General features: G+C 56.4%; 2 protein-coding genes across 2 annotated transcripts in view; one reads left to right on the top strand and one right to left on the bottom strand.

The window, feature by feature from the left end:
• Nucleotides 1-293: 293 nt before the first annotated feature.
• PLA2G4B (phospholipase A2, group IVB (cytosolic)) lies at nt 294-10,979 on the top strand. Its single transcript, XM_008587468.1, has 20 exons — nt 294-393; nt 2,023-2,095; nt 2,349-2,485; nt 2,587-2,718; nt 3,075-3,115; nt 3,292-3,334; nt 3,598-3,652; nt 3,982-4,112; nt 4,390-4,473; nt 4,787-4,821; nt 5,859-5,994; nt 6,759-6,895; nt 7,142-7,364; nt 7,501-7,618; nt 7,891-8,028; nt 8,215-8,319; nt 8,522-8,701; nt 9,045-9,211; nt 9,975-10,161; nt 10,318-10,979. Exons 1-20 carry the CDS (start codon nt 385-387, stop codon nt 10,527-10,529), a joined length of 2,343 nt encoding a protein of 780 aa, XP_008585690.1. The 5' UTR covers nt 294-384; the 3' UTR covers nt 10,530-10,979.
• A 4-nt stretch (nt 10,980-10,983) lies between these two features.
• Nucleotides 10,984-12,495, bottom strand: part of SPTBN5 (spectrin, beta, non-erythrocytic 5) — a 50,175-nt gene continuing 48,663 nt past the window's right edge. The window contains 1 exon segment of the mRNA XM_008587757.1: nt 10,984-11,617. Within this exon segment, the coding sequence (XP_008585979.1) occupies nt 11,605-11,617 (13 nt within the window). The 3' untranslated portion in view covers nt 10,984-11,604.

Raw genomic sequence — 12,495 nt, 5'->3', positions numbered from 1 at the left:
CCCTCCCTGCTCTCCTGCTTATTCTGACAAGCTCTCCTGGCAGCTCCCTCCTCTAAATAAGATCTGGGAACACAGGGCTGTGTGGGGCAAGCCCAGAGTGGGGTGTGGCTGGAGAGTGTGAGTCTTGCAGGGAGCTGGGGTGTGGGTGTTGAGCCCCCAACACAAGGGTGTCAGTGGCTCCAGTGTAGGTTTAAGGTGTCTCACTTCCTGGACAGGTGGCTGGTCCAGGAGTGGGTGTGGGGCTTGGGTAGAGTGGAGGAGGTGGGTGGGAGGGACCAAGGAGGAGCTCGGGGCCAGCTGGGACACCCCTGGATCTGGGTTAAAACGCTGACAGTCGGGCCTGTGGCTACCACCCCTTGTTCCTGCTCCTGAGGACTCAGTCTCATGGCTCTGGTAAGGCCCCGTAGGGCACTGGGCCCCGACTCTGCCCCAATCCCCACCCAGGGCCTGGTTAATGCTGTTTCTTAGAGGAGCTGTGGCTTTTCTTTTTTTTCTTTTTTTTTTTTTTTTGTCTTTTGTCTTTTTCTGTGTCCGGCAACGGATCGCAACCCTCAGTGTCGCCCCCGTACCGGACCTGGGACCGGCAACGGGATTGCATCCCTCGGTGTCGCTCCCGCGCCTCGCTCAGCCAGTGAGCGGGAACCGGTCCGTATGTGGGATCCGAACCCTCTTTTTCCGTGTCCGGCAACGGATCGCAACCCTCAGTGTTGCCCCCGTACCGGACCGGGGACCGGCAACGGGATTGCAACCCTCGGTGTCGCTCCCGCGCCTCGCTCAGCCAGTGAGCGGGAACCGGTCCGTATGTGGGATCCGAACCCTCGGGCAGGAGCGCCGCCGCGCTTCCCAAGCGGCGCACTATCCAGTGCGCCACTGGGCCAGCCCGGAGCTGTGGCTTTTCCATGAGTAGAAAGCGGTGTGTGCTGGCCGCAGGACCAGGGCAGTGAGCAGAAGCCAAGGGAAAGGTAGGGCTCTGGGATGAGGAATCCCTCCTGAGTTCTTTCTGCCCTGGGAATGGGCTCCAGGCAGAGCTCCCTGGCACCATGGATTTGGGCCCTGGGAACACTGAGGTTCCATGCTACCATCCCGGAGCCCGAGGGAAGTGGCTGCTCCAGTACCACTCTGACTCAGTTGCTTGGGGTGTGGGGGCCCTGGGCCTGGCACTGATGCATGAGCTTCCCCAGCTCTGCCCCAATCCCAGTGGCTGCCTGGACTTGATCCATCAGGGCCCTTCTGGAGGCAGGGCTGAAAGCCAGAAGAAAGGACCAGTTGGCACAGGCTTCCCCTGCCCTGGCATACCTTCCAGAATCTACATTCTCAGAACCAGGGGAGTGGATTTGGAGGGAGCTACCTGGGGACCATCTTTAGCCTGACTACATAGGACCTGGAGGAACTGCTGTATGTACCCTATCAGAGCCCATTTCCAGATGGCCTTCAGGGATGGAGAATATGGGGAGCAGTTCAATTGAGGGGCCCAAGGCCCTGACATGCCTCTTCCCCTGCCCCAACTGCTTATATCCCCTGCCACCCAAGACATGCCTCAAAGCTGCTTAGAAAGGATGTGAGCTAGGGATGTGGGATGGAAAGACTAGATGATACTGTATCCAGGAAATAGGAGGAAGTATGTGTGGGGCACAATTCTGTAGCTACTAGGTTCTAGTCCTGATTGTGGACCTCTGGCAAGTGACTGCTTAACCTCTCTGTGCCTCAGTTTCCTTGTGGGGTTGGCCATCATAAATCGTGCCCATGCACAGGGTTGTTGGGTATTAAATGACTTTATGTAAAACCCTTGGCCCAGCGCTGGGCGCAGAGCATTGTGTAAGTGTTGGCAGGTGTAATCACCAAGATGCTGTATCTCCTCCTATTGATTCAGGATGTGATGAAGAGTTCAGGCCCCAGGGTGAGTGGGCCTGATCCTTTCAGTTCAGGATTAGGCTTTGTGGGACTGCTGCAGTCTCCCTTGTGGCCCTTGTTGCCTTTGGCACCATCAGCTTGCAGCAAGTCTGCCCCCTTCCTCATCTGCAGGCAAAGGTACCTGGAACCTGTCTGCTCACTGTGTGTGTCCGGCAGGCCCATGGCCTGCCCTCCAAGGACCTAGGTGAGTGCCTAGGAGGAGGGTGCTGCAGCTAGATTCAGAGGGGGATGGGACTAGTGGGAGGGGCCCAGAGGAGGGCTGGACTTGCAGGGGTCCCAGAGGGGGGGGCTGAGAGGAGGTTCTGGGTGGAAGATGGCAGCTGGGGCTCTGCTGCTGTCCGTCCTGCCTCCCCACCCAGCCCCATTCCACATGGGTTCCTAGTGATGGAAGGAAGTAGAATCTGGGCTGGGAAGGGCTGTTGGCGTTCTTCCCACAGTGACCCCCTCTGACTGCTATGTGACTCTGTGGCTGCCCACGGCCTCCAGCCACAAGATTCAGACATGCACAGTCAAGAACAGCAGAAGCCCCATCTGGAATCAGAGCTTTCACTTCCGAATCCACAGCCAGATTAAGGTGGGCCAGGCGTCAGCCCCAGCCCTGCTCCCTGTCCACCCACTGCCATCTGTCCTCTCCCAGACCCTCCTTCCTGCATCCTTATTTTGTTCCCCTTCCAGAACATCATGGAACTGAAAGTCTTTGACCAGGACCTGTTGACAAAAGACGACCCCGTGTTATCAGTGCTGTTTGACGCAGGGACCCTGCGGGCTGGGGAGTTCCGGCGCGAGAGTTTCTCATTGAGCCCTCAGGTAAGGCTATATTTGAGGCCGCAGAGGGTGCCCCAGCCCTGGGAAGGGGGGGCACTTTGGAAGGGAGCTGGTACAGGCCCCTCTTCTCTAGGGAGTGATCCGGGCTTCCCTGGCATCTGAGAGGCCTCTGCCAGCCAGGTGCTCCTGTCCACTGAGCAGCAGTCCCATCCCTGACCCTCTGAGCCAAGGGGCAGCTTTCTTGGAGCTATCCAAGTAGTGTGGACAGAGCAGCCTGGAGATGGACAGTGGCTTTCCCCATCACTGGTGCTTGGGTCGGAATCTGCACACACTCTGGCGTTCACACACATGCACACTCCTTCTAACCCTTTCTAACTTGCTTCTCTCTCTCTCTCCAGGGTGAGGAGCGGTTAGAAGTTGAATTTCGGCTGCAGAGTCTGTGAGTCAAGGGCCACGAGGCAGTTGTGGGTGGGAGCGCTTCCTTCTGGGAAGGACAGTGCCAGCACACCCAGAGCTGGTGCCCTTCCCTACTGGAGGAGGAATGCTCAGGCCTCCGTGGGGGTGGGAACGTGAGAACCTGGACTTCTGCTCAGGATCACTGGGGGCTCTTTCCAGGACAGGCTGTGCCGAGCAGCTCATCAGCAATGGCATCCTGGTGGTGAGTCTGGAACAGCCCTTGGGGTGGACTGGGGGTTCCTAGGAACTCCTCCCTCACACTCTTCTTCCTGGGTCTTGGTGGCGCTGAGTTTGGGGGGGACCCTGTGATTTCAGTTTGTCGAGGGAATACAACTACAAGCAAATGCTTGGTGACTCAGGGCAAAGGTAATAAAGTGCTGAGGAGCAAGCACTGGGGTGCTGGGAGTGTAGGGGTCCCTGAGCAGGGAAGGGGTTAGCCTCTGAGGGGCTCTCTTAACAATTCAGGCCCGGGAACTCTCCTGCTTGCACGTTCAACTGGAGGAGACAGAGGACCACAAGGGTGAGTCCCCGACACACTGAGACAGTCCCCAGCCCCCAGTCCTTGTCTTCCCCCTTTCTAAGGGGACCCTGGAGGGGATTTTGCACTAGCTGACTTTGGCTCCCAAAGGCAGGAGTAGGGGTTGGGCAGTAAATCCATGCTGGGGCTCCAGGACCTGAGCTTTCCCCCTTAGTCCTGCTCCGAGGGGCTCCATCTTCCAGCCTCAGTATGGGCCAGACCTCCATTTCAATGAACAGAGGGAACTGCCCTTCAGATTCCTCGGGCAAGACGAGGGACTCCGTGGGCAGAGATCTCATTCCCAGCCTCTCTGCCCTGGTTCCTGTTTCCAGAGTCAGAGCGCAGAGTTCAGCTTGTGGTTCCTGGATCCTATGAGGGTCTGCAGGAGGCCTCTGTGGGCACCAGAACTTTCTGCTTCCATTGCCCATCCTGCTGGGAGCAAGAGCTGGGTCTTCATCTGCAGGTAGTATGCCTCATGCCCTTGAGACAGGACCCCCAGAGTCTTCCACCCTCCTACCTCAGCGCCTCCTCCCAGGATGACCTCTGCTCACCCAAGCCCCACCTCCCCCATATCACTCCCTGGCAGAGTCAGGCACCCCAGGCGGGGTGTATGTGGGTGATGTTGGTCTCCTGTCCTTTCCCTACCACTCCTCTGTTGCTGCCAGGGGAAGTTGGTGAGATCCTTGCTAGGAGAGGAAGGGTAAAGATTCTTAGGTCTCCTTCCTTCCTCTCCCCTGCAGGATGCCCCCCAGGAGCAACTGAAGGTGCCACTGAGGGCCCTACCTTCTGGCCAACTGATGAGGCTTGTCTTCCCCATGTCCCAGGTACTGGCCACCCAAAGGAGGAAAGTAGATGCATGGACAGGGCTGGGCCCCAGCCCCCTGCCCTTGAAGGGACTGGCCTGCTGCTGTAGCAACTTCTCTCCTCGGGTCGTGCTCTGAACAGATGCCTAGGCCAGTCTTGTGGGGGAGGGTCCACTGAGATCCCTGCCTTCAGGCATCAGACCTGGCCCCTGTGGAGATGGGTGGGGCCTAAAGGAGCATGGGGACATCATAGGGGTGTGTCCGGGCCAGGGTAGAGGAATGGAGTTGGGTAGAGGTGGCCAACCTTTGTGACTGGGGCATTCATGGTTTTCAGGAGCCCCTGATGAGAGTGAAGCTGAAAAAAGAAGGGTGAGAGGCCTGGCTGGGGGTTGGGAAAGGCCATGGGGAAGCAACCAGGGAGGGGTGGCTGAAGGCAAGGCATCTAGGGCCGGCCCCGTGGCTCACTCGGGAGAGTGCGGTGCTGATAACACCAAGGCCCTGGGTTCGGATCCCACATAGGGATGGCCGGTTCGCTCACTGGCTGAGCGTGGTGCTGACAACACCAAGTCAAGGGTTAAGATCCCCTTACCGGTCATCTTTAAAAAAAATAAAATAAAATAAAGGCAAGGCATCTAGCCTGGCAGAGTGAGCAGGCAGCTCACAGTACAGTTGCCACCAAGCCTCTTTGAAGATGCTCAGGGGCTTGCTCATGGTGGAGTGTTAAGTACAGGGATGAAGCCTTGGCATAGAAAGGTGCTTTTCTTAATGGTTTTACTTATGTTTCTGCTTTAGTTGGTGGGGTGTGTGCCCAACCCGGTGCCAGGCACCTGATAAATTTTTGGCTGGAAAAACAGGTGGGAAGTGAAGACAGTACCATGGTTTGAGGCACAGAGAGGGCAAGGAAACCGAGAGGGGAGAGGGGAAATTGTGCCCTTTTGGGTGGAAGGTGTAGTGGACAGACCTTAAATAACCTTCATAAGAGGAGTCGCCCACCCTGCCCTCCATGCCTTGGGTAAGTAGCTTCTCACTATGCAGAGATGGGATCAGTGGTCCTTTCCTGTGCCCTTGTAGTCATTTTTGTACTTGGTGGATGAGGGAGATAAACTGAGACTTGGATATGGGATCTACAGTGTTGGGTCCTGCCCAGGGGCCTATCTGCACCTGGGACTCCAAGTGGCCTCTTTAGTCCCTGACGTTTGCTAAGTGTGCCTCACATGGATCTGGGTTCGCCTTCTCCTCTTGCTCCATCCACAGGTGTCAAACTTCAGAGTCTTAGGACACAAGGGTGGCAGTGAGGGTTGGGAGAGGACAGGAGAGAGGGCAGTGGCTTGGTAGGCGAGGCAGACCTAGCTTCCCTTTCTCTGGCAGGGCTGAGAGCTGTCTCATGGTCTCTTCCTTCCCCCCAGACCAAGGGAGCTAGCCGTGCGGCTGGGCTGTGGGACCTGTGCGGAGGAGCAGGCCTTCTTGAGCAGGAGGAAGCAGGTGGTGGCCGCAGCCCTGAAGCAAGCCCTGCAGCTGGATGGAGACCTGCATGAGGATGAGGTCTGGGGGCTGGGCAGGATTGGGTGGAGTCGTCCCCGCTTGCTTGGGCCCAGAGACAAGTGTTAAAGGCTGGACTGTTCCGTGACCAGAGCCAGTGCCAACCAGGCTTGTACCTGTCTTCCATCTGCCTGCCCCTGCTCTGCATCCCTCTCACAAGATATTGGCAGGGGCTTGATAAGTACAGAGTGTTGCTTGAGGCACTTGGAGCTCACAGATGGGAACTTCCCTGCTAGACTCTTTTCTTCTCTTTATCTCTTGGTCCTTAGCCTGGCCCAGGTTTTGAAACTGGACTTAGTCTGACCAATTAGTGAGACAGACATCTGGTACAAAGATCGCTTGTTGGCTCAGGGTGATCCCAGGAGGTTCATATCAGCCTGGGTCATCTCCTAGGGAATGACTAATCCTTGCAAGAGGGGGAGAAGTGGCTATTTGGAAGACTTTTGAGGTGGCCTCAAAAAGTGAAAGTTATCATCAGACTCCTCATGGTCTAGGGGTGAGGAGATGAGGCCTGCTGGAACTTGTCTGGGCCACTTTTCCTGGAGTTCTTAAAACTAAAGAAGCCTGACCCTCAGGAGACATTTCTGATTAGATTCTTAGCAGGGATGACTCAGATCTGGTTCCCAAGACCCCTGATCAGGCCTTAGCCAGTGAGGGGGCTGGGGGGCGACAAGCTGAATGGCAACTTGACCTGCTACCTTCTCTTCCTGCGCTTTGGCCTCCTCCATCCCTAGGGCCTCTCTGAGCTTGGCTGTTTTCTCTTCCAGATCCCAGTCGTAGCGGTTATGGCCACTGGTGGTGGTATACGGGCAATGACTTCCTTGTATGGTCAGCTGGCTGGCCTGAGGGAGTTGGGCCTCTTGGATTGCATCTCCTACATCACAGGGGCCTCAGGTTCTACCTGGTGAGCTGGTGGAAGGTTGAGTGCTAGAGCCTGCAGTTAGCTAGGTGGGTCGTGGGAGGGGGTGCTGGGGTAAGGCTCTCTTAGGCGTCTGTGGAAACTGGAAGGTCTGAGAGAATGCACGGGCCAGGGAGAAATGTGTTCAAGGGACCCTTGAAGGGGCTGCCAGGCTGTTGTCCTAGAGGAGAAGGACGTGAGGTGTAGATGGGGTTTTTAAGTGATAATCCCCTTGTCTTTGGCTTTTCTCAGGGCCTTGGCCAACCTCTATGAGGATCCAGAGTGGTCTCAGAAGGATCTAGCAGGACCCACAGAGTTGCTGAAGATGCAGGTGACCAAGAGCAAGCTGGGTGTGCTGGCCCCCAGCCAGCTGCAGCGGTACCGGCAGGAGCTGGCTGAGCGTGCCCGCCTGGGCTACCCGAACTGCTTCACCAATCTGTGGGCCCTCATCAATGAGGCACTGCTGCATGATGAGGTATGGGGAGGGGTGCAGCCTGGGGAGCAATGCAGGGCGAGGACTGGAGATGGGGTGCAGCACTAGGCAGCAGGAGTGGGAAATGCTCCAGGTACCAAGAAGCTGTGGGTTTAGGTTCTAATCATCTTTCCCCTAGCCCCATGACCACAAGCTCTCAGATCAGCGGGAGGCCCTGAGTCGTGGCCAGAACCCTCTGCCCATCTACTCTGCCCTCAACACCAAGGGGCAGAGCCTGACCACCTTTGAATTTGCAGGTGAGTGGCCCTGGAGCTGAGCCCCGTGCTCTCACGGTTGGTGGGAGAAGGGGTAACCAGGCCTCTGTGTAGGACATGGATTTTACACCCCCTTTCCTGGGCCAGGTTCCATGCTTTTCAGAAACTGTCATCCTACCAAGGTCCTTCAGGCCTCTGGAATGGGGGCAAGGGCTTAGATCGCATGCTCAAAGTCCCAGCAACAAAGCCTGAGCCTCCTGGTCCCAGGGCTGCCTGAGTGTTCCAGGTCCCTGAGGTATGTGGCCTCCTTACAGAGTGGTGCGAGTTCTCCCCCTATGAGGTCGGCTTCCCCAAGTATGGGGCCTTTGTTCCCTCCGAGCTCTTTGGCTCTGAGTTCTTCATGGGACGGCTGATGAAGAGGCTTCCTGAGTCCCGCATCTGCTTCTTGGAAGGTGAGGGGTATCTGGAAGGCTACAGAAGCCGGGCAGAGGGAAGAGAATGGGCCTGGATGAGAGAGCAGGCCCTGGACCCTCCCAGCTCAGACACTAAGATGTTTCCTGGTCCAGGATGGGCCACAGGGAAGGGTCAGGTGGTGACAGGGGTGGGGGACCCTCTTCCCCTCATGTTCACTCTCTCAGGTATCTGGAGCAACCTGTATGCAGCCAACCTCCAGGACAGCTTATACTGGGCCTCAGAGCCTAGCCAATTCTGGGACCGCTGGGCCCAGAATCAGGCCAGCCTGGGTAGGTGCTTGGGTTCCTTTGTAAGGGTGCAGAGGGATAGCCAGTTAGGAGTGTATTTGTGGGGTGGTGGGGGTGGCTCTCAGGCCTTTGTGGGTCTCAACTGTTCCTCCTCCAGGGTCACCACAGAAGCTGGGATAAAGGTCCAGGGGTCCCCGTTTCCTGAAAGATGCCTCATTTCCCCCACACTCTCTTGTCTGTGCAGACAAGGAACAAGTCCCTCTTCTGAAGGTAGAAGAGCCACCCGCAACAGCTGACAAGATAGCCGAGCTTTTCACTGACCTTCTGACGAGGCGCCCACTTGCCCAGGCCACACACAATTTCTTGCATGGCCTACATTTCCACAAAGACTATTTCCAGCATCCTCATTTCTCCATCTGGAAAGGTATCTCCTTCCCTCCCCCTCGACCCAGCTCTCTATAGTCTTCGCATGGCTGCCTGAGCCGAGTGCCTGGTCCAGACACTCTCACTGTCCAGTCCCATCTCTCCCCTCAAACCTCATCCTTTGAGCTCAGTTCCCTGGACTGTTTGGAGAAGCTCCTTTTCTCTCTCAGGGCCCACCTTCAGGGTTGTAGAGGTGCTACTACAGCAGGAGAGAGCAGGGGCCAGAGGACAGATTCTCTCTTCCCACCAGCAGCAAGAATCACCATTAACCAGGAGGAGCCTGGGGCCCTTAGTATCAATGACAGTTGCTGCTTCTTCTACTCCATCCCCCCAAACCTTTCTAGCCACCACATTGGATGGGCTTCCCAACCAGCTGACCCCTATGGAGCCCCACCTTTGCCTGCTGGATGTTGGCTACCTCATCAACACCAGCTGCATGCCCCTCCTGCAGCCCACCCGGGATGTGGACCTCATCTTGTCGCTGGACTACAACCTCCATGGAGCCTTTCAGGTTGGTGGGGGGTGGGGCAGGACAAGCGTGACTTGGGATGTTGGGGCAGGTATGAGAGGTAGTGGGCAACTCAAGCCTGTCCTCCTGGCTCCTGCCCCTGGAGAGATCCATTCTGGAGTTCAGTATCTGGTCCAGCTTCCTTTAGGAGCTGTGACAGTGACACCAGGTGAATGGAACACTGGATCCTATAACTTCATTACCAGGGAAGCTTATTCTGCTCAGGAAGCTTGGGATGTTTTCATATGCATTTTATATTTGGGTCTTTACTGTAACTGCATCCCTATAAGGTCCTGGACCTCTGGGACCCAACCACTGTGAGTTTCTGTGTTGCTCCAGTGAGAGGTTTTTTTTTTTTTTCCTTTTTGTCTTTTTTCATGACCGGCAACGGATCGCAACCCTCAGTGTCGCGCCCGCACCTTGCTCAGCCAGTGAGCGGCCGGTCTGTGCGTGGGATCCGAACCCTCGGCGGGAGCGCCGCCACGCTCCCAAGTGGCGCACTGTAGCAGTGCGCCACCGGGCCGGCCCCAGTGAGAGGTTTTTGCCTCCCAATTTCAGAACTGGAGGGTTGTTGGCAGCCCCTGAGGAGTTGCAACAGGAGCAGTCAGATTTAGAGTAGTCTTTTCTTAGTGGCATGACTTTGCTGGGTCCACTGGAGTCTCTGACTTGGAATTCGAGCACTGAATCCTGCATGTCTTAGTGAATCTCCATGTTCAGCCAGCCCCATGGGCTCGTACCTCTGATGCCACTTCTGCCCGTCCTGTAGCAGCTGCAGCTCCTCAGTCGGTTCTGCCAGGAGCAGGGGATCCCATTCCCGCCCATCTCGCCCAGCCCAGAAGAGCAGTGCCAGCCTCGGGAGTGCCACGCCTTCTCCGACCCTGCCCACCCTGAAGCCCCTGTGGTGCTGCACTTCCCTCTGGTCAATGACTCCTTCCGGGAGCACTCAGCTCCTGGTAAGCCACCATCCCCAGACCCTTCCTCACCTACCTGGTGCTCAGGCCCCCTGTCCTCAGTTACACCTCCTCCATCCTTTATGCCTCTCCACAGGTGACCCCAAACCCATCCCCAGTGAATTTGCTCTCCATGCCCAGGCTGCACTCTTTCCACAGGGGTCCGGCGGACACCTGAGGAGGTGGCGGCTGGGGAGGTGAACCTGTCTTCATCTGACTCCCCCTACCACTACACGAAGGTGACCTACAGCCAAGAGGCTGTGGACAAGCTGCTGCGCCTGACACATTACAATATCTGCAACAGCCGGGAGCAGCTGCTGGAGGCCCTGCGCCTGGCTGTGCGGCGGAGGCGGCAACGCAGGCCTGAGTGATGGCAGGCGAGGGAAGGTGCCTGGCCCCACCACCCTTGACTTTCAGGCTCATTCCCCTTCTGCTCTGAGTTGGGGGTGGGGGACCATCATCGCCAAGTGTTCCAGAGCCTCTGGGGACTCAGCTGGCCCAGTCACAGTTCCACTGAGGTGTCTGCCCAGAACCGCCCAGATGTGGTAGTGACTGAAGCACCAGCAACCCTGTCACAGAGGACAAGGCCCAGCTCCTTGTGGCTACAAATGCAGCCAAGGCCCAGAGCTGACTTTCTCTGAGCAGGGGGAAGATTTGGGGCTCAGATGTTCTGTGGCAGCTGAGGGGAACTAAGGTGGCAGGAGCTCAGAGCAGTATTGACCAAAGTTGTATAAGTGCTCAAAGCCTCATGACCTGTGTCTGTTTTCCCTTTCATGCTACTTCAAATAGTTGTACAGAATGAAATGGAGCACCTAGCACCACATGTTTGTTTGAATCTCTGTAATGCATTATCTGAGATTATCTGTCATTACCACTGAGAGGGGGCATGTCATTCCAGACTCTTGGATATACATGCAAGGACTGGTTAAAAAAAAGTCTCCCCCACCTATCAGAGGTAGCTCATCAGTGTGAGCTTCCCCTGAAAAGCAGGGCATCTGCTCATGTCTGCTGGTGCTCATGGCCACCCTTTCCAAGCAGGGAGGAGAACAGTTTGGCCTGGGGATGGGGTGGGGCCTCTGCTGCTGTAGTCCTAGCTTTGTCCACCTTTTCTAACATCTGTCCCCTTCACCCAGGCAGAGACCTCAGGGTGAGGCCAAGGATTAGTCAAATGGCTATTTCTCGCCATGCAGTAAGGGCGGCCAGACCTGGGACCAGCAGCAACAGTGTAACTTCATCTGGCTGTGACCTTGGTGGGGCCTATCTTCTAATAAGGAACTATCTATTCCAGAAGCTGGTCTTGAGGGACCTGGCCTGGCTTTGGGCAGAGCCTAGGACTGAGCAGCCAGGAGAGAGATACCCTCATGCCTGTAGCTGAGTCTCATTCTGGTCCCCTACTGTGTGTTCTTGCTTGTAGCTCTGAGGTTTAGTGTTGCCTTGGGGTTCACTTCAAGGTCCAGACCTGTTGGAAGAACAGGGAGGCAGAGTGAGTTTAGGACCTGGCCACCCCAGAATCTTCTCCAAGCACTTCTCCCCAGCTCTCCAGCCTCCCTGCTTCCTAGAATAAGTATGGGGAGTAGATTCCAGGAGCTGACAGGCAGCTGCAGGAGCAACCACAGTTTTGTGGGGCAAATGGGAGGAAATTGCCTTGATACAACATCTGTCAGCCCTGGCTAAGCAACTCTCAGGCCCTGCCCTGGGGGACAGGGCTAGGGTCACAGAACAGAAGAAATGGCTGTCCTGGTAGCCTGAAACACCACTGTATCCAGGACAAGGCCTCTCCCTTCAGCAACACATCATCCGAATCACAAATTGGAACCCTTGGGCCCTACAGGAGTGGATGACTATGCCACAGACCACAGCCATGGCTGCCTCCTGTTATGGTGTGAAAGCCTTCCGGGCACATGGTTCTGCACGTGTGTACATGTGTGTGCATGATAGCTAGGCTCATTCTGGGGGCCTGTGTATGGAGAATTTGCCTGTCTCCAATCCCTCCCCCATTTCCATCTAGCCCCAAGTGTCCTCTCTCCTGGAGAGCCTGGAGCCCAGGGGCTTGGAGGTGGGAAAGCGATGTGGGTGAGGTAGTTGAGCATCTGAATAAGGCCAGGGTCTACAAGGAGAGGTTCCAAATAAGAGGCATTTGCTCCTGTACTTCAGCCTGCCACATTCTCCCAGCCTTTGCATTCCCTTGGCCCTGGTCTGCAATCCCGTGGACATGCTGACTTCCGGGCCCTTTCTATACTCTTGGAGTAGGGACTGGGGAAAGCAAGAAGAGGATGGAGGCAGAGAGCAGGGATATGAGCAAGGGAGGAGGAGGAGTCTGGTTGTCCTGCAAACAAA

The sequence above is a fragment of the Galeopterus variegatus genome, unplaced genomic scaffold (assembly GCF_000696425.1).
Source record: "Galeopterus variegatus unplaced genomic scaffold, G_variegatus-3.0.2 Scaffold119, whole genome shotgun sequence".
Classification (NCBI taxonomy): Eukaryota; Metazoa; Chordata; class Mammalia; order Dermoptera; family Cynocephalidae; genus Galeopterus; species Galeopterus variegatus.
Note: the sequence above shows the minus strand (reverse complement) of the source record. Positions and strands in the feature narration are given on the sequence as shown.